Source organism: Meles meles, chromosome 14 (genome assembly GCF_922984935.1).
Source record: "Meles meles chromosome 14, mMelMel3.1 paternal haplotype, whole genome shotgun sequence".
Classification (NCBI taxonomy): Eukaryota; Metazoa; Chordata; class Mammalia; order Carnivora; family Mustelidae; genus Meles; species Meles meles.
The window spans coordinates 25,180,058-25,204,323 of record NC_060079.1 but is presented as its reverse complement, the minus strand read 5'-3'; the positions used below and the strand labels follow the sequence as shown (position 1 = coordinate 25,204,323).

Genomic DNA, 24,266 nt, shown 5'->3' with positions numbered 1-24,266 from the left:
ATCTTAACCATCCAGGGTGCCTGGGTGGCTCAGTGAGTTAAGCCTCTGCCTTCGCCCCAAGTCTTGATCCCAGAGTGCTAGGATCAAGCTCCGCATCCGACTCTTTGCTCAGCAGGGAGCCTGCTTCCTTCTCTCTCTGCCTACTTGTGGTCTCTGTCTGTCAAATAAATAAATAAAATCTTTTTAAATTTTTTTTAAAAATGTTAACCATTCTTAGAAAATGCTCTAAAGCATAGGTGACTATTTTTCATATTGGTGGAAAATCACGTTATTATGTTAAAGACTTTGCCCTTTATAATTCCTCCCCCAGGAAGAAAAAACATCAGTTCTAGTAGAGAGGCTTAAAATACTAGTTTTGAAACATTAATGAGTCTTGTTTGTGAAAATGAATCATGACAGATCATCCATTCATAAATTCAGCCCGTTTTAGGTTAAGTGAATGACTATGACTCATCCTGAGTACATTGCGTAATAGTCCCAGGTTGTCCCTAAAACCTATTAAGTGCTATTTTTTGAGAGAAACCTTATTATATATGACTTAGTTAAGAGAAAATTGCAACATTTATGTCAAAAAGGAAAATATAGGCAAATTCAGCTGTCCTCAGTTGTTTATGTTCTTAATGAATAAAATATCACTGTTACTCTTCTGGAAGTAGAAAATCTAAACCAGTTTAGTGAGTTCTGTTAAAAAAGTGACAAAATCTTGATTAAAAATGTTTTAATGAGTAATGACAAAAGGAAGTTAAGACCCAGAAATACAAATAGCTTGTATTAACTTTTCAGTAAGTGTTTATAAAGCTGTTGCGTTCTGGTATTTTTTTATATTAGTTAGTGACTAAAATGGACCTGTCAGGATCTATGCCTTCTCTAAACTGGTCTCACAAAATGGTATTTTATTAAATACACAGAAATATGGATGTAAAATGTTCATTTTGGGTGTAGTTCTCTTCTTCAAGTGACCCTGGTTTTCCTTTTAGGAAAGAAGCCACTTATTAAAAGTAGGTTATGAGGTGGAAAATGAGGGTGATTAAAAAAAAAAAAAGAGTGGCTTATGATGATGGAAAGTATAGAAAGATTAGACAATTTTAAAGGCAAGAATAAAAAATGAATGCTTGAGTCAGAAGTAGAAGAGCTAAAGGATCATTAAGTGGATTTTAAACTCTTCAGAACAACATATCTAAAACAGTTTCTGTTTAAAAACAGTTTGATTTTTAAAGCTACCTTTTGATATATAAATGGTTGTAAAGTCAGTATGTCTAAGTAAAAGAAAACGGTAACCTGCTTTCATGAGGGAGAGGTTGTTGGTTTTTAAAATTAAATGACCGTTCTATATAATAGAAAATTAGATATACTATGCTTTCTATAGAAGAAAAATTTTGCTGTCTTAATTTCTCAAATACTTGCTTCTCCCTAGATCATAATATGATTGGATTTTTATTAGAATCAAATTTTCATTTAGAGGGGAGGGGGAGTGGGGGTATGGGTTAGCCCGGTGATGGGAATTAAGGAGGGCACATATTGTATGGAGCACTAGGTGTTATACGCAAACAATGAATCATGAATACTGCATCCATAACATTATAAAAAAAATATTCATTGGCCTTTGATTAGAATTACCATCATTACTTGTTTGCTTAGGTTAAGGTTAGCTGAACAGTCATACTTTCTTTACTGAACATTCAAATTTCTTTAATATCCTAACATTTTTTAACCTTTAATATCTGAAACAATTAAGGAAATGTGTAGTTATAATGAAGTCTGTTCATGGCACTATGTAGGCACTCAGTAAATATTTATTAATTGAATAAATGACCTCAGTAGATAATTAGGTGCAACATACAGGTAATATCTTATTTTTTTGTACTACCCATATTTTTTTCCCTGAAATACTTTTTTAAAATCCCATTTCATCATGAAATAACTTGAAAACTGAGACCAATGGAATTGTGTTTGGGTTGTACTGATTTTGTTTAGCTTTGTACATCTTAGCTTCACTTCAGAATTCTCACAGCATGGGAAAATAATCCACAAGAGGTAGTAACCATGGTGATTATAAAATACTACTACCTCTAGAGAATTACTGTGTCACACTTTTGTGAAGGTCACCAGCGACCTCTGACCTCTGTATTGCCAATACGAGTGGGCTTAGTTCTCTTCAAGCTTAACTTTTCCCTCAGGAAAGTATATTATTCCCTTCCCTTCTTCTTGGAACACTCTTCTACTGACTTTTTCTTTTATAGCTTACATAGTCTTCTGATTTTTCTCCTATTCCCCTGCCAACTGTTCCTCAGTCTTTTTTGATATATATCAAGATAGGAGTTCAAAAGTATGTAGCATATAAGTTAGCCAGTCACAAGAAGATAAATACTGTATAATTCCTCTTTGTCAGATTCATAGAGACAGAAAGTAGATTGATGATTGCTAGGAGATGGGGGTGGAAGGGGAGGCAAATGAGGAGTTACTGTTTAATAGGTACAGAGTTTCAGTTTTGAAAGATAGCAGAGTTTCTGGAGATGGGTGGTGGTAATTATTTTTTTCACCAGTGGTGGTTAACTATTGCACATCAGTGTCCTTAAGGCCCCTAAGCTGTGCATTTGAAAACAGTTACCGTAGTTCATTTTATCTATATTTTAGCCACAAATTTCAAAAAATAAATATTAAAAATTTATTTTCATTTTTACCAAAAAAAAAAAAAAAGTCTGCTGTAGAAGATACCGGAAGGCAGAGTTTTAATGATGTGGTTGACAGAATTCTAAGACAACCCTTCAGGTCAGTGCCCCCTGTTAAACACACCATATGTAATCCCTAAGACATGAATATGATTAATTTTACTTCCATAATTGGATTATACTATAGAGTGCAGTTGACTTTCAAGAAAAGAGAGATGATCTGGACTGAACCCCACTTATCAGATGAGCCCTTCTAGAAGTAAGAGATTTGGGAAAGGGCCATGTACCAAGGAATGTCGATGGCCTCAACCTGGGAGTGGCTGCCAGGTGACAGCCAGCAATGAAATTAGTGTCTTACTTCTACAGCCACAAGAATCTAATTCTGCCACAACTATGTGAATTTGGAAGAGGACTCCAACCTGCAGATGAGGACATGTACATACATATCTACTCATCTTTTGGGGAAGAAATCTTCATCACTTGGCTTTAAGATATTTTTGCTGAAGATGGGATTAATAGAGTGAATAACTGTAGGCATAAAAGTGTGTTTTAAATTTGAACCTAGCATAGGGTGTTCTTTAAAAAATACCTTTCTGATTAACTGAAAAACAGCCTTTTTCCAAGTCATTTTACTGAAAATGTTTACAAAATAAACACATTTAACCTTAATAAACAGATACGGAAAACAATTCAGAATCATCATAAACATTAATAGTGATTATATGTATTGTAGTGTGGATTATTTAGAAAATTGAGTTGATAGGGGCACTGGGTGGCTCAGTGGGTTAAGCCGCTGCCTTCGGCTCAGGTCATGATCTCAGGGTCCTGGGATCGAGCCCCACATTCGGTTCTCTACTCAGCAGGGAGCCTGCATCCCCCTCTCTCTCTGCCTGCCTCTCTACTTGTGATCTCTCTCTCTCTGTCAAATAAATAAATAAAACCTTTAAAAAAAAAAGAAAATTGAGTTGATAAATTGCTTACCCTAGGTTGGAGTATAGTTTGGAGGTTTCTTTTTAAACTCATTCTTTTATTTAGCAAGTTATTATGAACTTAGTATGTACAGTCACTGTTGCAAAACTGAAGATTTAGTGATGAGTAAGATAGACCTTATCCCTGCCCCTTGCAAAGTTTATAGTCTTCTGTAATTCAGTAAAATGACAGAAGTGCTCTGATGGAAAAGAACAGGAAGGGGTTCTATGGAAACTCATAGCAAAAGCACCCAAATCAGTCCTGGGGTTAGGACACTCAAAGGATATATTTCCTTCTTTACTTTTTACCTCCCCAAATGGAACATTAATAATTCTTGTTAATTAGTGGCTTTATTTAATTAAGACTTGAATCTTGAAGGCCGTTTATTTGATAATACATTAAGGATACGAACAGAATTAGCTTTTTTTGTAATTAGGAAAAACATTACTTTTAATGAATATATATATGCATCAAAAACAATTTTGGCACATTTTGTTCAGGTGCCTGTCTCCTTGTATGGTTGGATTACATGAGTTTTTCTTATGTTTTCTATATAATTTGATAATTTTGATTATCAGTATTACCAATTATAATATTGATCATATTATTAATTGCTTAAATAATCATATAAATGATGTTTTAGCCTCTTTTAAGTTATTTAGTCCAACTTTCAGTTTTAAAAAATTCATAGATTGTTTTCTTTAAACTTATGGCCTTGGGGTACCTGAGTGGCTCAGTGGGTTAATCCTCTGCCTTAGGCTCAGGTCCTGATCCCGGGGTCCTGGTATCGAGCCTCACATCAGGCTCTGTGCTCAGCAGGGAGCCTGCTTCCCTCTCTCTCTCTCTGCCTGCCTACTTTTGATCTCTCTCTCTCTCTCTCTCTCTGTCAAATAAATAACATAAAAAATCTTTAAAGTTATGCTCTTATGCTCATTTTTATGCTCATTTAGGAAAATGTTGGACCGATAATGTATTTTGGTGCAGATAAGTGGGTGTTTTAATTAGCAAAAACTAAAACATGGGATGCCAAGCTTATAAGTACATAATAAGAGTCTGACAATTTTTGAAAGTTAAGGGGGGGTGAGAAGAAATGTATAAATTTAATATAATACAGAGCTGACTTTCAGAAGGACATATAAGAAACCCAGGGCAAAAAAACTTTAGATGTTGAAGATTTTGTCACCCCCCAAAATGTGTCAGTATAAGCCAGACCATGTTTATGGAAGAAGATAGATTTGCTTGGAATCTGTGTATTAGCCAAACCATTCTTTGAGGGGATGCTAGAAAAAGAAACCAGTATTACTTCAGACCTACTTTGTGTTCTGCATACATTTTCCTAACCCTATGAAACAGTATCTTAGAAAGATTACCTTCCTTATTAAATAAAAACCAGACTCTCTAAGTTAGCTTCAGTAGAAAGATATCCTAATGAGAAGGGCAACTGAATTACAAATACAGAGATTTACCTTAATTTAACTTTGTAGTAGTTACAGCCACAATTTTGGACTCAGAGAAGTGTTAATTAAGCATTCTAACAAAGGCATAAACCATTCTCATTTTTGCCCAAAGCACAGCTGGGATAAGGCAAGGCTAGAATGTTCAGTGAACATTTATATATAAAGTTATAGAGATTACCATGAATTTACATAACCCTTGTATCATCAACTGCAGGGAGTATCCCAGGAAACAGAAAAGGTCTTTCCTGGTTCCTTTTCTTATACGACAACATGTTGAATGTTTACTACTTACCTAGATACAGAGAGATGGAAAAATCATTCTCTCTTTCAACTTATCTAGGACTCATCCTCACAATCCTCATTTCCTCTATTATAGCAGTCAGTACAATTTCATTTCTTAGAAAGCCCTTCCTATGTCTACAAAAGTATGGCTTGTGCCTTGACTGTGACGATGGTATTATATGAAGGCCCATCTAGACATGTCACCATTAACCATGAGAGTCATGCAGTAACATAATAATTGCGGTGTTAGACTGTTTTCTTGCAGGTATATATTAATTGCTCTAAGACTCCAGAGGTTTGCCAGAGTCATAATTTAAATGTAGAATTCTGATCCCAGAATTTGTACATCAACATTTGAAAATGTTGATTGACTTTTAGAGATCAAGTTTTAGTCAAACTCTATTTTTATTCTCTTTGGATCAACGAAGTTTGTATTCACCATCCCCTTCTGCTTCATTTTATCATATAAATCTTTCACCATTTGGGGGGAAATCCCTTTATTATACTGAAAGATCATTTCAATATTGTTACATTTTTAAGAATCTTAATATGTTGGAATTCCTTACCCTTTTGTACTCAGTCTCCCATACTTAGACACTTGCCAGAACACAAAAGAGAAGAACTAAATGCATATTCTTTTCCTGGAAAGAGAATTTTCCCTAAATCTCTTTTGCTGCCCTGAAGGACAACTCAACTCTTGACAGCCATTTGAGAAACTTAGACCTTACCTCACAGCTGACTAAGGGAAACAGGCAAGTAATCCACAGTTAAAACAGAGGAAAATATATACTACAATGGAATTAAGTATGCCCAAATATATGTGGGAGGCCAGAGAAGGAATACCTAACACAGCTTGGAATAGTCATTGAGTGCTTCCAGGAAAAGTTGATGCTTAAAGAAATAGAAGATTTAGCCATGAGGAAAAAAAAAAACAGAAATAACTTAGAGGCAGAAGAAATCACCTGTGCAAAGGCATAGTGCACAGACATTAGAGGAAACTGAAAGATATGATGAGAAAGAGAGATTAGAGAACATTATACAGAGAGGGGTGTCTGGAAATGAGACTAAAAATGGAAACATAAGCTATGTTACAAATGCCTTCATATGTCATGCCAAAAATTTTAGATTTCAGGATGCCTGGTTGGCTCAGTTGGCTTAGCATCTGCCTTCAGCTCAGGTCATGATCCCAGGGTCTTGAGATCGAGTCCCATATTGGGCTCCTTGCTCAACATGAACGGGTTTCTACCTCTGCCTGCCACTCCCCTTGCTTGTGTGCACACGCTCTCTCTGACAAATAAATAAAACATCCTTAAAAAAATTTTTTTAGGTTTTATCCTGAAAGGAATGGGGAGCCACTGAGGATTTTAAACAGGGAAATAACCAAAGAGTATTAGTAATAATGATGAGATGTGGGGGTTCAATGTGGGAGATGAGAAGAGACTAGGATGATTCACAATTTTCCTAGTCAGTTGAACAGAAAGATAAATGAGAGCACCCTTTACCATGCTAAATAATGCAGAAGAAGAAAAGAATTGGTTTGGGTAGGAAGATGGACATGATGAGCATATAAGGTTCAAAATGCCTTTTGGTTTTATTGCTCTTGCTTATAAGAAAGGCTTAGAATGCATACCAGTCAGGACTGTCCAGAGAAACAGAAGCAATAGGATATACTTGGGATATATGAGGAGACATTTCTTATAGCAATTAGCTTACATGTTTATGAAGGCCAAGAAGTCTCATGATCTGCCTTCTGCAAGCTGGAGAACCAGAAAAGTTGGTGGTAAAACTCAGTTCAAATCCAAAGGTCTGAGAATCAGTGGACTGATAGTAGTCCCAGATGACAGAAAAGGAAAAATAAATGGTTCTTTCTTAAATGTTTAATGTGGGTATTCAACCTAACTCATAAGAAATTACAAACTAAACTATATTGAGATGCTGTTTTCACTTTTCACATTGGCAAATATCAAAAATTTGATAACTACTTGTAAGGATGGGTTGAGGAGAATATATATCAGTACAAACTCTCAGATTTGGTAATGTGAAAATATAAATTCTCTGATAGGGCAGTTCTGCTTCTAATAATTTATCCTATAGATTACTGACATATTTATGAAATGATATACAAAGATACTCATTCAGCACTGTTTATAATAGTAAAAGGTTGAAAATAACTTGAATGTCTATCAATAACGGAATAGTTCAATAAATTATAGTATGTTGTTACAGTGAAATATTACACAGCCATCGGGAGGGAGACAAACCATAAGAGACTCTTAATCTCACTAAACAAACTGAGGGTTGCTGGGGGGTGGAGGGAGGGATAGGGTGGCTGGGTTATGGACATTGGGGAGGGTATGTGCTTTGGTGAGTGCTGTGAAATGTGTAAGCCTGATGATTCACAGACCTGTACCCCTGGGGCAAATAATACATTATATGTTCATTTAAAATAAGTAAGTAAGTAAGTAATTAAAAAGTGAAGCATGTACCAATATGGAAAGATCTCTAAGCTATATTATTAAGGTGGAGAACAGTGTGTGTAGTACACCATCATTTGTATTTCTTTTTCGTAAAGATTTCATTTATTTGAGAGAGAGGGAGGGCATTGAGCAGGGGAGAGGGGCTAAAGGGAGAGGGAGAAGCAGACTCCCCGCTGAGCAAGAAGCCTGATAACAGGGCTTGATCCCTAGATCCTGAGATCATGACCTAAGCCAAAGGCAGATGCTTAACCAAGTGAGCCACCAGTCACCCCTATCATTTGTATTTTTAAAAGAATATACATGGAGTTGCTTTTATATGCATAGAATATAAAAAACTATTTAAAAAATCAATATTTTGATTTCAATAAAACTAAAAGTTGTGAAAGCCCGAAGAAGATGACAATGTAAGAGACTCTGAGTAGCAGTAAATTGTGAGGGCACAGAATGTAATTTTGTGTAGCTCCGAATTTAAATGTAAATGTTATCAGGCATGACATTTTATATAAAAAGCTTAATAAATGGTGGCATATTCTGCCGAAGATTGGTCTAAAGAGTGGCTTCAGAAGCCATTTTCCAGAAAACTCATGTAGTGGTAGAACCTTAAGAAGGCAAAGAATGGTTGCTTTGGGGGAGAAACTGTGTAGCTGGGAGATAAGGGTGAAAAGGAAGGTCCCAAACCTGCAATCTAAATATCTCCAAAATGTTTTATGGTCATAAGCAAAGAGCCTAGGAAAAGCTGTCTCCTACCTTTCTCGCCTTAACCTCATCATAAATGATCTGCATAATAAGTAAGACTCTCTACTTCCCAGTCTGGTAATGCTTGAATCTGAAGAGAATGAAAGGGATATGAGGCCTCTATTTCTGTCTTTGCTCTTGTGGGAGTTTTTCCTCTCTTCATAGTCTTTAGTAAGCCATCAACAAAGTTTTTGTTCTCATTTTTTTCCATTTAAAATCATGTTAGCTTGTGGAGACTTGCCCTCAGAAGGTGGGAATGAGTAGGGTAAAATAGTGGCCAACAGCAAATGATCAAAATCTATAAATCATGACAGAAAAATAAGACCTTATAGTCCAGGTCTTCTCCTGATGAAAGTTGATGTATAGTGAAAAAGTACAGCAGTATCCTCAGTTGTAAAATGGCATTTGGTTTCTGTTATGAAAAATGTAGATTTAAAGGCTACCCTTCAAAAAGAATTACAAAGACAACTATTTCTGTAATTTTTATGTTCCAAATATTTCTTTCAGATGATTAATAGTTTTTAAAAAAACAAACCAACCTGAGAATAAGGGAGAGCCCATGCTTTTCCTTTAAAAAAAAAAAAAAATTTCTCATAGGAAACAACATGAAAGCAAGTGCCTGAGAGCATGGGAAAGGATCCTTGGCATGTTTTCAAGTTAGTCTGATTATGTCAGATTAATGATGATAGAACAAAAGGTATTAAACTTACCTCCCCAGCTCTGATCTCCCTTTGGCTTTCCAGTTCTCCTGTCTTTGAGGGAAAAGAATGTTAGTGTTTAAGTTTAGAGGCTTAATTTCTTCTTAGAAGACCATACAAGACAATGTGAACATTCTGTGGCAGGCCTCCAGAGATAAGTTCTGTTCCTGTTAGGGAATAGGAGATCTCTGTTTCTCGGTGGGCTAATGCAGGGGAAAGATATTTTGAAACCTCATATATTGTACTCATAATAAACATCTTTTCCAATCCATCTTTTAAAAAAACTATTTAAAAAATCAGTATTTTGATTTCAATAAAACTAAAAGTTGTGAAAGCCCAAAGAAGATGACAACGTAAGAGACTCTGTGTAGCAGTAAATTGTGAGGGCACAGAATGTAATTTTATGTAGCACCGAATTTAAATGTAAATGTTATTTATCAGGCATGACATTTTATATAAAAAGTTTAATAAATGGTGGCATATTCTGTAGAAGATTGGTTTAAAGAGTGGCTACAGAAGCCATTTTCCAGAAAACTCATGTGGCTGGTAGAACCTTAAGACATGTTTTAAAAGGTCCAGACCTTAAATCACAGAAGCTGTGAGGAAACTTAAAGATAAATATAGAGTCAGTGATGTGGGAAGTCTATAATTAAAATTAAGAAGCTTAGCTATTATGTGAAAAGAACCTATTACAACCCTTTTTAACATCAGCAATTCTGATTTAATGCAGTCTGTGCATGTTGGGTGACTGGTCTGCTCTGTCATGTGGACATTTTTTTTCAACCTCTGTGGCCTTAATGTTTCATCCTGACAGGATTTGCGTCATTGATCTATATCACTGCCAGTGTGATGTCAGCATGTGGGTGTGCAGTTATTGAGAGATGGTTAATCTAATGTGCTGCAGTAAAATCCAAGCACTATTTCCTACTGGAATAACAAAGAATGATTCATCATTGTTCATATTAGACTGATACTAAAAGTAGTATTCGCAACGTGCATCTATGCACACTAGTATCACAGCCTTTGTAGTTTTCTACCTCTGCTATCTTTTCTCCCATTTGTATTACCAGAGCTTAACCGGACTCAGAAACAAATCCTATTTCTCCTACTCCTAAGAGTTATTCCCAAATCCTTGTCCATAGATTTAGGGACATTTCACCAGTCTAAGAAATGGGAAAAATTAGGATAATGTAGTGGTTTTTCACTAGACTAAATTTATTTAATTTAAAGACTTTTTTTTTTATTCTAAGGTAAGTCCCTCTGTTTTGAGGTTAAATGTTCTTTATGAATGATGACGGGGTGCCTGGGTGACTCAGTTGGTTGAGCAACTGTTTTGGCTCAGATCATGATCCCGGAGTCCCAGGATCGAGTTCCACATCAGGCTCCCAGCCCCACAGGGAGTCTGCCTCTCTCTCTGACCTTCTCCCCTCTCACGCTCTCTCTCAAGTGGATAAATAGAATCTTTTAAAAAAATGTTCTTTATGAATGATGGAATAATATATAATAGACATCCTTCTGTTCTTAATTTCTTTCTTCTTTCCCTTTAGTGTCATAATTTAGCCTTATAAAAAGCTGATTACCTTAATGAGTCCCCAGAATTTGTTTTAAAATTTTACTGCCACATAAATCAAAACACCTGGGAAATACTGCATCAGAACACAGATAACTCTGTTCTATTGACCAGTCTCTAGCTAATATCTAGCCTCTTCATCCAGCTGCCCTCAACCCAAGTCAGTCCAAAAACATACTTGGTTTTAGGATGATCCTCACATTTGTTTTCCATTGGCATGAACCATTTAAAGTAAAACTTTTATTAAGTTGATACCTTAGTTTAATATACTAAAGAGGGTAATTATGAAATTATAGAAAAAGAAAATGCTACAATGTGGCCAGATCTGCAAGGTGACTGAGGCCCCTCTGTGGGAAAGAGGAAGAACATAGGCAAGCAAATCAGAGAGATTTAAAAGAAACAAAGTTTGACTTTTCCCGCAAATAAAGTTACAGGTTCTCACTCTTTGCTCCCCTTATCTTCCTGAGATTATTTGCATCTGTCATTGTCCAGTACTCCCCAGCAAGGGAGTCTTCCCATAGAGGACTTAATTAGTTGCAGATGTCATTGACCTTTCCTAGGTCTCTTGACTACATGGACATGCATCAGTTACGGTCTAAACTGCATGAGCTTAACGCATGTTATTTAGATGTTAATCCAGGACCTGTATGCCTAATACTACCTCAAGAGTCAGGATCACAATCATAGTCTTTGGAAGAATTAGATATATATTTGTAGAGGAGTGGAATGAGATGTATTTCACATCCCCACTCTTAATAAGTCTTTTTTTTTAATTAATGTCTTAATGATTTGAAACCACTGAGCTGAATGAGGCTGCATCTTTAATTTTTTAACATGCAAATGACCCAGACTGATTTCTATCTAAGAACAGCCTTAATAAACAACTGATCTTGTTTATTTGTTGCCAGAAAGATTTTTATAAAATGAAAGTTAACTCTTCCAACTTTAATTTGCCTCATAGCTAACAATCCCTTTCTGCAATCAGCTGATTCAGCTCTCTTGCTATCTTGGCTGTTTATTTTGCAACTGCTTTTTGGGATACATTGCTAAAAGTTAAGACATTTATTGATGCATTACTAAATTTTATATATGGCAGAAGTCAGCGTTGGGCTATACCTGCTTTAGTTTTTTTTCAAGCCAAATAGTTGGGGCTATGCTCTATGGCAGTTTGAGACACTTGATCAGCAGAAGACAAGGACTAGCTTGACAGCGTGGTCCTTGATGTCTTAAATTTAAACTTATTTCAATTCATACGAACCAGAGAGATTTTATGGCCCACCTCTAGAGGGCGTAAGACTAGCCTTAATCCTCATTTATATTTTCTATATTAGTGTTCCCTTTTCTTTAGTTTGTCAGCTCTTTTGTTTTGGGTTTTGTTTTGTTCAGTTATGTTATTTTGAGGGGGTTTTTTAGCTTTTGGTTTTGTTGCTGTATGTTTCTCTTAAATCTCCTTAAGTTACTTTTGGAACAGTTTTGGCTATTATGTTATTCACTATTTTCCATATGATATACCTCATTTGGCTAAAAACTTTGAGTCTTCACAAGAGTTTCAGTGAGATATATTTGGGTGCATTTTGCTTTGTTATCATTACATGTAACTAGCAGATATTTGAGGTGTATTTTGTGGAGTCTTTTATCCAAATGTTTGGTGCTTTTCTATTTGTAGTTTATCTTCAAGTAAATTTTGGTATTATTATGCTGCAGTTTTCTCATTCATTTTATAATTTGTGATACAAGTTATATCCAAACAAGAGAGGCAGTATAATGTAGTGGTGAAAAACACAGATTTCAAAGCTAGAACACCCAATTCTTTGACAGCTTCCGAACTGTGAGACCTTGAAAGTTACTTAATCTCTTTGTATCTTAGTTTCCTTACAGAAAATGGAAATAATACTTATCCCACTTCAGGGGGATATGATGCCGCTTAAATGAGTTAATAATCTATAAACCACTTACACCAGTGCCTGGTATCCAATAAGTGCATATAAACATTGTCACCCAAATGCCACCTTGTGCTTGTATTAACAAATCTACCTGAAAATCAATAGTTAAGAATACTAATAGTTAATGTGTTAAAATGTTATCAGAAAGTCCAAACAATTGCCGTGACATGTCAGGCTATTGATTTAAGAGAACCTGCTGCAAAATGTTTTGAGAAAGTATTGTGAAAATAAAAACCAGGTGCATTTTAAGTTTGCTAGAATTCTCATATAATCAGGTAAGAAAGGGAAAATGAAGAATATGCTCATCACTGCAAAATGCATTCCTATAATTGTAACATTATTGATGCATCCTTTCTCTTTGCTTATTCTTCTGGGAAAATTGTTTGATGCATATTGTTGAATTAACAGGGTCTTTGGGAAGTATGAAATATGTCTACTTTACATTGTCCTTATTATAACTGAAGAATTTTTGAAGGTGTGGACCGTGTCACCAGTCCTGATCATTAGAACTCTATGGCAACTGTAAGGATAATGAGGGTGGAGAACTAAAATCTTATTAGAAGGGTTGAAATTAGAATGGGACAGAAATAACAATAGAGCAAAGAGCTAGTCGAGGACGACGTGGAAATCAGGTCAAGAATAAAGTGAGGAGATAGCTTTGACCTAGTGAAGAGACAGTGATTCTTCTGAAGATAGAAGAAAGAGGTGAGAAAAGTTTGTAAGTAATATTGAAATAGTTCAGTTTCTTGTTGACATATGTGATTGAGGTGAGGTCAGGTTGGGCAAGTCCTTAAAGGGTGGTGGAGATCTTTGATAATCACTCTAGAAAAAAGGATAGGCTATTAACCAAGGATAAATTTCTGAAAGGATTCCTAAACAATGCTGATGGCTAAGTTAAGGTTGGAGATAACTAAATTTTCAAACATGACAGTCTGAGTACCATTTGATTTCTACAGTTCAGATCTAAGAGAAGTTAATTAACTGGTTGAAATTGGGGACTTTGTCAGGAGGGGATATAAAAGGAAGACATCCATGGGAAAGGAAATCAGGCAGTGAAGGCAGTGTTCGATCAAGAGGAAAGGAAAATCATTATGAGAAAGAACAAATGTTGAAGAAAGAGAAAATGGAGAAATGAAAGATAGATGTGGTGGCCAGAGACTGACTGAAAGTCTAAGATTTCAAAGATGAGATAGTGGAATTCTAAATGATAAGTTCCACGATGTGTCTTTGAATATGAGTTACTAAAAACAGAATGGAAGAGTTCCAGAAAGTTTGATGCTAAGTTTTTTGGACATTGAAGTCATTATGCTTATGGGAAAAACTGTGAACATGGTGCCAAAGTTTGTAGTAAATGAGAACTGCATATGACAGCAGTGAAAAGAGGTAGAGGGTGATCTACTCATATGACATGACCTCAAGGAAAAAGAAACTTGAGCATGAAACAGGAACAACAGTGGTAATGGGAAGCAGCCTTGGGGTGTCTGGAAACTGCCTCAGGAGAGAATGGGAAGCCTCTGCTCCCAGGGGCAGCTAGAAAAATTTTCCTGGGGGGAGCCAGATTTCATATAAAGGAAATATATCAATAAGTCTTCTGTGAAAAGGTTGAGGATGTGAAGGAATTTTTTTATAATAGGGGAAAAGGTTCTAGTGAGCTCAATGGAAAGAATTGAGAGAGCTATCATCAACTAAAGAAAGAATCAAGAAATGGAAACATATCTGCATGACAACATGAGGGAAAATGAGGAAGTGGGATGCCAGGGATTGCTTTTTGTTTAAGGGCTGAAGATCAGAGGGATGGTTAGATTTGCTGAGAGGCTGAATTCAGCATTTATAAGCAGATTCTATTGAGATCAGGATAATCTTTACTCTTAGGCCTTGTTCTTCAGGAGCCTTGCCTTTCTATATGGACTTTGAAATTAACAATTACCCTTTGCCACTTTTGAGAATAGTCCTTTAGTGTCTTACCTCCTCTAAGGTGTCTGACATGTATTTACTGAAACCTGTTGCTCTAGGTTATATCTCTTGCTAGTTCTTTTCCACATTCTTGGGAGAGTGGGGCTTTGAACATTACACACACATACACACACACACATACACACATATTTTTTAACTATAGCCTTATCATTAGATAATCCTGGCTTTGTCTCTTTGTGTGCCCTTGGCAAGTTACTTAACTGCATGCATTCTGCTTCAGTTTCCCTACCTATCATTGATACCTCCTTCAGTTATTGTGAAGACTGAGTTAACACGTGAAAATCACTCCCAATGGTGCCTGGGACATACTCTGCAATATATAATTATTATTTTTGAAAACACAGAGCAATCACGCTTTTATTTATAATAATAACTATCATTTATTGAGTCGTGCCAACCAGTATACTTAGTACTTTAAATATATGTAATTTGATTCTCACAACAATGCTGCGAGGTTGATTATTTTAACCTTCCTACAGAAGGAAACAATCTCAAAGAAGAGCAGTAAATTGCGCTAAAAATATTGAAGCTTTTATTAAAACAAATCTTTTGACACCAAAATGTATTTTCTTTCCACTGTGCAACTTGTAAACAAATCACAATCATTATCATTACCTATACATTTGTATTAGCTACTAATAAATTTCCTTAGTTTACATAGCACCATAAAGTAATGAAAAGACCTCAGTCTTCTTCCCCTCACTTGTAACATCTTTAATCTCTTTCCTGGTCTCCAGGGGAGCTTTGGTAGAGTGCCTTGATCCTGAAGTGTGGCCTGTCTTTTAAGATTTTGTGGACATGAGCAAGAATGCCATCCATCAAGTATCTGTATTAATGTCTATGTTAAATCTTAAAATAAACATACAACAACAAAACAAAATTAGAAATAAAGTAAAAACAGCCCTTAAAGTGGTAGCCTTTATTAATTTGAGAGGCAAGGGCCAGCCTAAGACATAAAACCCAGGTTTGAGGAACACATTGATCAAGCCAGTATTCTATAGACGGTTGTGCTGTGGACATTCTTTAATGGTTAAGCAGGGAGTGTGGATCAAGTTACAGAAGGACATTTCAGAGCAAATCCTCTAAATTAATAAATGTTACAAATAACTTAAATTTTATAAATGAAAGTAGCAGACTGGATAATAAAAACTGAATTAGAAGATAATGCCTATCATGTAGGAGGGAAGTAAAAACAAAAAGGATGGTTTTACAGCAGATACGCATTTCTGTACATGTATTTTGATAAGCCTTTGGTTTAGTTCACGGGGAAGTCTGAATGATCGCAAAATTCAAGGCATTAGCAGTAGAAACCATTTAATCATTTACAATACACCAAACGCTGACAGCGGGAATGTTTGCTTTTTTCCCGTTCCGCCGGTCACTGCAAGTCACGTGATAAGCATCACGTGACTCGGTCAAAGGATCTTTTCCTCTCGCTGCTTTGCAAAAAAAAAAAAAAAAAAAAGGCAGCGGAACTGTTCTCCAATTAAAGCTGTTAACGTGTACTACGCTGTTTCCTTGTTGGATTTTGTTCTCTGCTGCTACTGTAAAAACAAAATGAGTGGTAAGTTTTGCTGACTATTTTTGAACATTCTTCTTCTATTTTAAAACATAGAAAGCATTGTATTAATCTAAAGTCGTGCCGTGTGTGTTTTTTCAATAGATGCCAAATCTGTGGCAGTAAAAATATTTTAAATTGTGGCTATGTAGTTATAAAAAGATTAGACTCTGTTTGGAGATGGGCCGATTTTATATTCCATGGAGTATTCCTTTCCAGCGCTTTTATTTTACTAGGTTTTTCTTTTTACCACTAAAATCTGAATATTGGCATCAGATTATTTGGAAGCCATTGTGAAAGCTTGCTTATAAAGAGAATGTGTAGCACGTCAGCAGCCCGTTGCATTTTAAGAATTTAAACTCAAATTTGTAGTTTTGTCAAAAAAAAAACCTCCTTAAATGTGAATGTATGCTAATGAAAAATAAAGAATTTAACTTACAATAGATGAAATATCATCTTTATTAAGTTATTGATGACACTTTTTAAGGAATGGAGATGAGGGGCTTCTCAAATTTCTTAAGACATTTGGTGAATAAGCATTGTTTGCTCTTCTGCAAGGTTTTAGAATAGGAAATAATGCCCTTAAAATGATTTTAATGGCTTTATGTTTGGGGGTAGATTTTGCTTAGATCATGTAGATTGTTAAGTAGCTACTGGGTGTATCTACAGTTGTTCAGATAAAGCTACTCTTGTTCCAGATGTGCATTTAATGGTACAATCTGTAACAGATTTGGCTTCTTTACTAGGACAGAATAACCCCCTCACCCCCTACCCCCCCGCTTCACTGCATTTACAGGGTTTGTAGTTAATCTTTTAGTATTTTCCATATTTTATGCCAACAATAAAAGTATTGGTGAAGCTAAGCGGGTAGATGAACATTTGCATCATTAAGCATGCAAGGTTTTAGGGATTTGCTGCTGTAGGTAGAAATAGCAACTAAAGTGGTGCTGTAAATATTGTAGTTCTAAATTGTATTTACTATGTTTATATAATGGGAGTTTTATGTGTTCAGTGTTGGATGTTATTTCATGCCAGTATTTTAGAAATTAAATACAGTATCCATGAATTGTCTCTAAAAAAATTAACCATGTACCATTTCTGCCTCAGGATAAGAACATTTACTTGCTAGAGTGAAATGATTACTTCTTAGGGAAATGAGTTAATAGTTATTCCTGGACTGCAACTAGTAATGTATTTACTGCTGGTTTATTTTAGGTTGGGTTTGTTCTGTTCTGTTTTCAGTATCACATTTAAATATATTTAAAGAATAGAGTAGAATTTTGTCCTACTAAAATATAAACTATAAAGCAGCTTTCAAAGTGTATTGTTTAAATTGTAATAATGTAGTATTTGTGTATATTTATGTATTTCTATTTTTAGTAAAAGAAGGGCAATCCAAGCAGCTGTGTAGTTTTGTAATTTTAAAATATAATCAGCAATAACTTATTTTTTATTCTGGAGGCTGAAAAACAAAAACCTATTCTGATGACTTGCTGTAAGAATTAAATTTGACAACATTTGAAAGGAAGCACAGTCTGTGGCACATTTAATAGAAGCTCAAAAATACTGATTTCCTTTACTAAGATTACAAATACGATTTTGATGAATTCTCTTTCTGGTTCCCAGCTAAATTTCACATATTATGAATAATATCTAAGCCAGTTTCAGGATTCATAAAGCTAGTTTACTGCAGGTTTATGTAAAATAGCTAATAGATATAAACTAGGATTTTCTTAAAACTGTTCTCATTTTCTCTTGAGTCCAGCATAGAGAAGTTAAAAGTAAGTTTTGGATAAACCCTTCCTTGCGTAGAGGTATAAAGCACCTCACAAGTTTTATTTTGTAAGTTAATAGGTTAATGTTGGCTTAAATATAGGAAGATTTTGTTCTCCCTTTCTCTCTCTCTCTCTCTCTCTTTTTAAGATAACAAAGGCCTTAATTTTCCTTAGAAGCTTTGGAGCCTCAAATTACATCAGTTGCCAGTAATGCATAGTATCCTTAAATGAAACTGTCTGGTTTTGAATCCTCTTTCTACCACTAGGGCAAGCTTAACCTCTCTGCCTTAATTTCCACATGTAGAAAATGGGAGTAATAATAATAATACTTACCTGCTGGTAGAATGATTATGAGGAGAAAAAAGAACACAAAAGGCCTTGCATATATAGTAAGTTAGTATTAACTATATATAATTAGCTATTTTAAGAAAATATTCCAAACATCTTCATGTATTTGGTGGGCTGTTTGGGATGGGAAGAATATTTTGTTGAAAAGTTATTTTTAGGGGCACCTGGGTGCCTCAGTCGGTTAAGCTGTGCCTTCAGCTCAGGTCATGATCCCAGAGTCCTGGGATTGAATCCCACATCAGGCTTCCTGCTTAGTGAGGAGTCTGTGTCTTCCTCTGCCCATCTCCCTGCCTCCTGTTCATGCTCACACTCTGCTAAATAAATAAATTAAATCTTCTTTTAAAAAGAAAAGCTATTTTATAGTCACATATAGCATAATTTGGTAGTTGCCCCTACACAGACAGTCACACAAAAGCTCCTTACTTCCTTATGCCCATTTGAGTCTTGAACCTATTCTCTCTCTTCCCCTCTCTATCTCTTCTTTCATTCCTCTCTCCCTCCCACTTTTCTCTCTCTTCCCCCCTTCTCTTCCTCTGTTCCAGCCCTCCTCACTCACTCTTCTTCACCCTTCCCTTTCTCCACTTACCTCTCCTCCTCTGTCCCCTCCCCTCCTTTCTTACCTGTATTTTCTCCTCCTCTGTCCTTTTCTTCTTCCCTCACCACTGTTCAGCATTTACCCTCGTGCACCCACTTTTTCGTACATTCTCTTTTCTCTTTCCTTCCCTATGTCTCACCATCTTTCCCCTGCCCCAGCCACCAACTACTTTGTTGCTTGCTTGTCACTCCTCTCCTTTCCTGAAAAGAGAGTGGCTGTGTTCTAGTTTTGCTCTAACCTCCATGCTCTTCATTCTGTTTTCCTGAAGTATGTGTAATATTACCAGTAAAATTTATTTCTTTTCTGCTCTATGATTTAGCTTTTCTTCTTTCTTTTCTTTTATAACTGATATCCATTATATGTACTCTGCAGATTGAAACTCCAATATAAAAAGAACTCTTCCCCCATTACATTCTTCATTAGACTCTTGGGTACATTTATTCCTAAAAAATGAGTCAGGCTCCTTGAGAAGGTTTAATTTCAAGCTACTAAAAACTAATGGGTGAGGGGACAGTGCAGTAAAGTTACAAAGTAAAAAGGATCTGACGGTGAGATTCTTCTTTTTTTAAAAAAAGTTGCATAAAGCAAGTAAGATTTGTTACTAGAAAAAGTAAAACACACCTTCCCAAAATGCCTATTTTATCCCACAAATGTTGAGAGAAGATAAATGAGATAATATTTATAAAAGTTATCTGGAAAGGATAACAGTAAAAGTGAAAGAAAATGTAGAGTAAGATAAGCTGAACTTTCTCTTTTGCGGGGGGGACTTTTTGGTTTAAGAAACAAAAATTGTTCCTTGGCTAAATATGCATGTATAGTATTTTTCTAATTTTGTTCTCAAGTCCTCGCAAATATTACTTACATATTACACAAGAGGTTTTGAACACTAACAGAGAAGTCCCAAATTTCTAACTCTTCTTCCTCTTATTGCTCGTCCATCTTGACTTTTTTTTTCCTATTGCTTTTTAGAATGTTGCTTTTTTGTATCTTTCTTTGATTTTTATATGCAAAGTTTAGGTTGATTCTCCTCTAGGTCAGTGTTTCTTAATTTGCATAATCATAAGATTCATCAGATATATTTGTAACTAAGTATAGTGACTCAAGACCCCTCTGTAAGTATAATAAAGAATCTCTAGGAGAGCCTGGAAATCTGTGTTTTAAAAAGCTCCCCAAGTGACTCTCTTGATGATCAGACAGGTTAAAAAAAAAAAACACAACTGCAGGTAAAAAATAATCAGTGCACTTTACAAGATACATTCTATGTTTTATAACAGTTGAATCATCTGAATTTCTTTTCATAGTAATATAGTTACTGTTAACTTGAGCATTCGGTTTATCTTTTTTTAATTTTTTTTTTTAAGATTTTATTTATTTGACAGAGAGAGACCAAGAGAGAGGGAACAGAAGCAGGGAGTGTGGGAGAGGGAGAAGCAAGCTTCCCACCGAACAGGGAGCCTGACGTGGGGCTGGATCCCAACCTGAGTCAAAGGCAGGCGCTTAATGCCTGAGCCACCCAAGCGCCCCAAGCATGTAGTTTAGATGAAGTATTCAAAGTAGAATTCAAATTGTTTTCAATGTTAGTTTGCTAAGTAATCCTGGATTAACACATCATTTCTGTGATCCATTCAGGTCCTGCTCAGGTTCCAATGATGTCCCCAAATGGTTCTGTGCCTCCTATTTATGTGCCTCCTGGCTACGCCCCACAGGTATGTGTTTGTGGTTTTTTTCTTTATATATCTATATAGTAGGGAACAAATATTACTGTTTAATTTAGATTAAAAATACCATTTCAGTACTGAAGCTTTCCTGGTGCAATATATCTTTTGGTATCTATTTCACATTCTAGTACATTTAGTGTATTTGGAAAGGAGGAGAAATGAAATTGACAGCATTATCATTTGGCCTTGGCTTTGAGTTTTGAATTACAGAAAATTAATTCTAGAGCTTTATTTCCCTGAATATGTGATAATGTAAGTAACATCTTAAGGTTTAAAGGTGCTTGGAAGTAACCCTAGGCAGTATTCCATCTGTATTCATAAAATATCTCATGAACACCCATAATAATTATGTGGCACGTTGTGGTACATAGAAGAAAATTTAGACATATACTGACAGTTCTGTGTTATCCTACTAAATCTGCTCTCTGATATGGTCCAAACTCAAAGGCCTTTTTTCCAGCCTTACCCTTTTTGTGACCCCCTAAACATTTGACATTACTGATACAGTTTACCCCAAATTTCCTTGACATAACACTGTCCTGATTCTTTCTACTTTACGTGGTTGCTCCTTCTCAGACCTTTCTCCACTAAGTTCTGTATTTGGTGCTACTGACAATTTATTTCAGTGCAACTAAAGAGTATCCAGTTTTTCTCACACCTAGCAGTACTTTTATTTTTATGGCAGATTCCTACCCTTCTCATTTCATTCAGTCATGACCTTCATGAAGTAGCTTTCCTTGAATGTTTCTAGGTGTCTCTCCTGTGGGTTCTCATGGCACACTATGTATATCCTTTTAATGAATTTCTCACAGTTTTAATAATTTTTTTCTTCTGAGAAGATTTTGAACTCTTACAGTTCCTGTACTCAGCAGTGTTCAACAGATATGTATTGAGTGCTCATGTATGTCAGGCAGTCTTCTAGATGATTGTGATGTATCTGTAAATAAAAGGCAAAAAATCTGGCTCTCTGTAGTTAACATTCTTGTGGGGAGAAGAAAACCGTAAGCATATAACACATGGATAAATTATGTCGTACATTAGGTAGTAAGCAGTGGGGATGGAAAAGGAAAGAAAATAGACCTTGGTTACATTTTAAAATAGGGTAGTCAAAATGGCCTCTTTGGAAAAGTGACATTTGAACCAAGTCTTGAAGGTCAAGTAGGAGTCTACATGGCTTAATTTCAGTATTGTTGTGTCTTGGGAAATAGACCTGAGGAGATGGAAACAGATGGGGGAATAACCATTTGATGGAGCAGTCAGAACACAAACACTAGTTAAGTCCACCGTCTTATATGGGTGAGGTTTATAGCACCCAAAACAATTCAGTAATAATATCACAGGTCACCTTAACAAATATAATAACAATGAAAATGTTTGAGGGACACCTGGCTGGCTCAGTTGGGATTCATTCTCAAGGTCATGAGTTCAAGCCCTACATTGAGCCTGCTTTAAAAAAAAAAAAAAAAAAAAAAAAAAAAAAAAAAGAGGAGGGAGGGAATAAGGGAGGGAGTATTGTGAAGTATTGTGAGGATTACCAAAATGTGACACAGAAACACCAAATGAGCAAATGCTGTTGAAAAATGGCACCAGTAGACTTGCTCAACACAAGGTTGCCACAAACTTTGAATTTTTAAAAAATGCAGTAGTTGCAAAGCTCAGTAAAGCAAAGCACAGTAAAATAAAGTATGCCTGTATTTATATGCTCCCTTAATGTTTTCCTTTCTCTGTGGTATTGTTAATGCTGTTATCTGGGGAGCGTTACTCATTTGCTCATTTCTGCCTTTTAGAAGTCTACCCTTCCTTGAGGACCTAGATTAAGTTATTTGCACCATCTCTTGGTTATAAATTAAATGCCATCTAATATTATAATTGTGGAATTTTATGGGATTTTAAGTTCCTTGAGGATAGGCTCTGCCTTTTAATTTTTTTATTCTATGGTAACCCAGATACAGTAGATATTTCATAAATATTTGTCAAATAAGTGAATGAATTTTAATAGTAATCTTACTGGAAGGATTATGTGAGGCTAGCGGGCTACTATTACCTACCTTAATTTAAGATTAAGACTGTCTGTAGGAAATGTATCATTTTCAGGTACACAGGAGTAATCAATAAACAAAAATGTATTATTTCAATCATCATTGAAATAATTTACCCACTATGTAAGTGGGTATTCTATTTTGACATCATTGTGGAAATAACCCACCATTTCTAGCATACACAATTTCTAATTTAGAAAATACTTAAGAATCAGGTTCTGGGCACAGCTAAGCACTTAATCATTATCCAAAACTTGACATACAAGGAAACATAATTATCTTAGCAAATCTAGAAGCTGGGAGTTGAGCCAAATGCTAAGACATACAGGTGGCTATAATAAAGTACAGGTGGTATTTCTCTCAATAGAGAGGAGACTTGGCTCAAGGTCATGAGTTCAACCCCTACATACATAGCACAAATACAAAACCATGAATACCTATCATCCATGGTCTTCCTTTAGACTTTTTAATGTACTTATCTCCCCTTGTGGCTCCTCACCTCTCTCTCTTGCCATGTATATGAATGTGTATCTTTTGGTGAAAAGCAGTGATCTAAGGGGCATAGGTGGAGGTCACATAATATTTTTGTCATATTATAACGTAGTAAGTCCGTGCTGATAGGATTCAGCAAATTTATGCATCCTAAAAAGTTAGGTCAGGCAAGCGAATACAGCAGAAATAAAAATCCAGTTTTGGGACTGTTTAGCTCTATCACTGAAGAAATAGTAATATGTACCTAAGAGAATAGTGGGGCAGAAAAGTGAAAGATCCCAAAGATAGATCTTAATTTAAGATTCAGATCGAGATTTAATGAAAGTACTTTTAAGAGAAAAATATGAAAAAAATCATGATTTACCTAGGATATATCAACCTTCAAATTTGTAATGTTTATACCAATGGCATGTCCCTATTAAGTTTAGAACCACTTCAGATAGTAACTCATCATTAACTCGTACATATACTTAATTTCATTTTAAGAGTAATATTAGACAAGGACAGGGTATCAGTAACTTTAAAGGAGTAATTGTTTTTCTTATTTAAGATTTGTAAAATCCAAATCCTCTGTTAATATTAAAATTGCTAGTATTGTATTATACTTCCTTTGTGAATTTATTCAGAGTTCTGCAATATTGTTTATTTTACAATATTTATACTTTATTGCTCTGTATTTTAGTGTTCTTGTCAAAAGTAATGGGAGGGAACCTGGATGATTTTATTCTGTTGACCTTAAGTTTTGAAGAGAAGGTTGCTTTATAAAGATGTAAAATGCCTTGCCATCAAAAGGGTAGAGTTCCTAAGGACAGTTCCCCCCACCCTTTACCACTAGTGAACAAAAATAGCTCTTAAAATAGACTTAATTTGGGGCACCTGGGTGACTCAGTGGGTTAAAGCCTCTGCCTTCGGCTTGGGTCACAATTCCAGGGTCCTGGGATCGAGCCCCAAATTGGGCTCTCTGCTC

General features: G+C 35.6%; 1 protein-coding gene across 2 annotated transcripts in view; it reads left to right on the top strand.

Annotated features, from left to right (window-relative positions):
- Window positions 1-24,266, top strand: part of FNDC3A (fibronectin type III domain containing 3A) — a 167,631-nt gene that overhangs the window by 71,011 nt on the left and 72,354 nt on the right. The window contains exons 1-2 of one of the 2 annotated variants that reach the window (XM_045977989.1): window positions 16,262-16,338; window positions 20,680-20,756. In XM_045977989.1, coding sequence (XP_045833945.1) covers window positions 16,332-16,338; window positions 20,680-20,756 — 84 coding nt within the window. In that variant the 5' untranslated portion in view covers window positions 16,262-16,331. Of the gene's footprint in view, window positions 1-16,261; window positions 16,339-20,679; window positions 20,757-24,266 lie in introns of those variants that run through there. The other variant, XM_045977988.1, reaches the window with a different exon arrangement.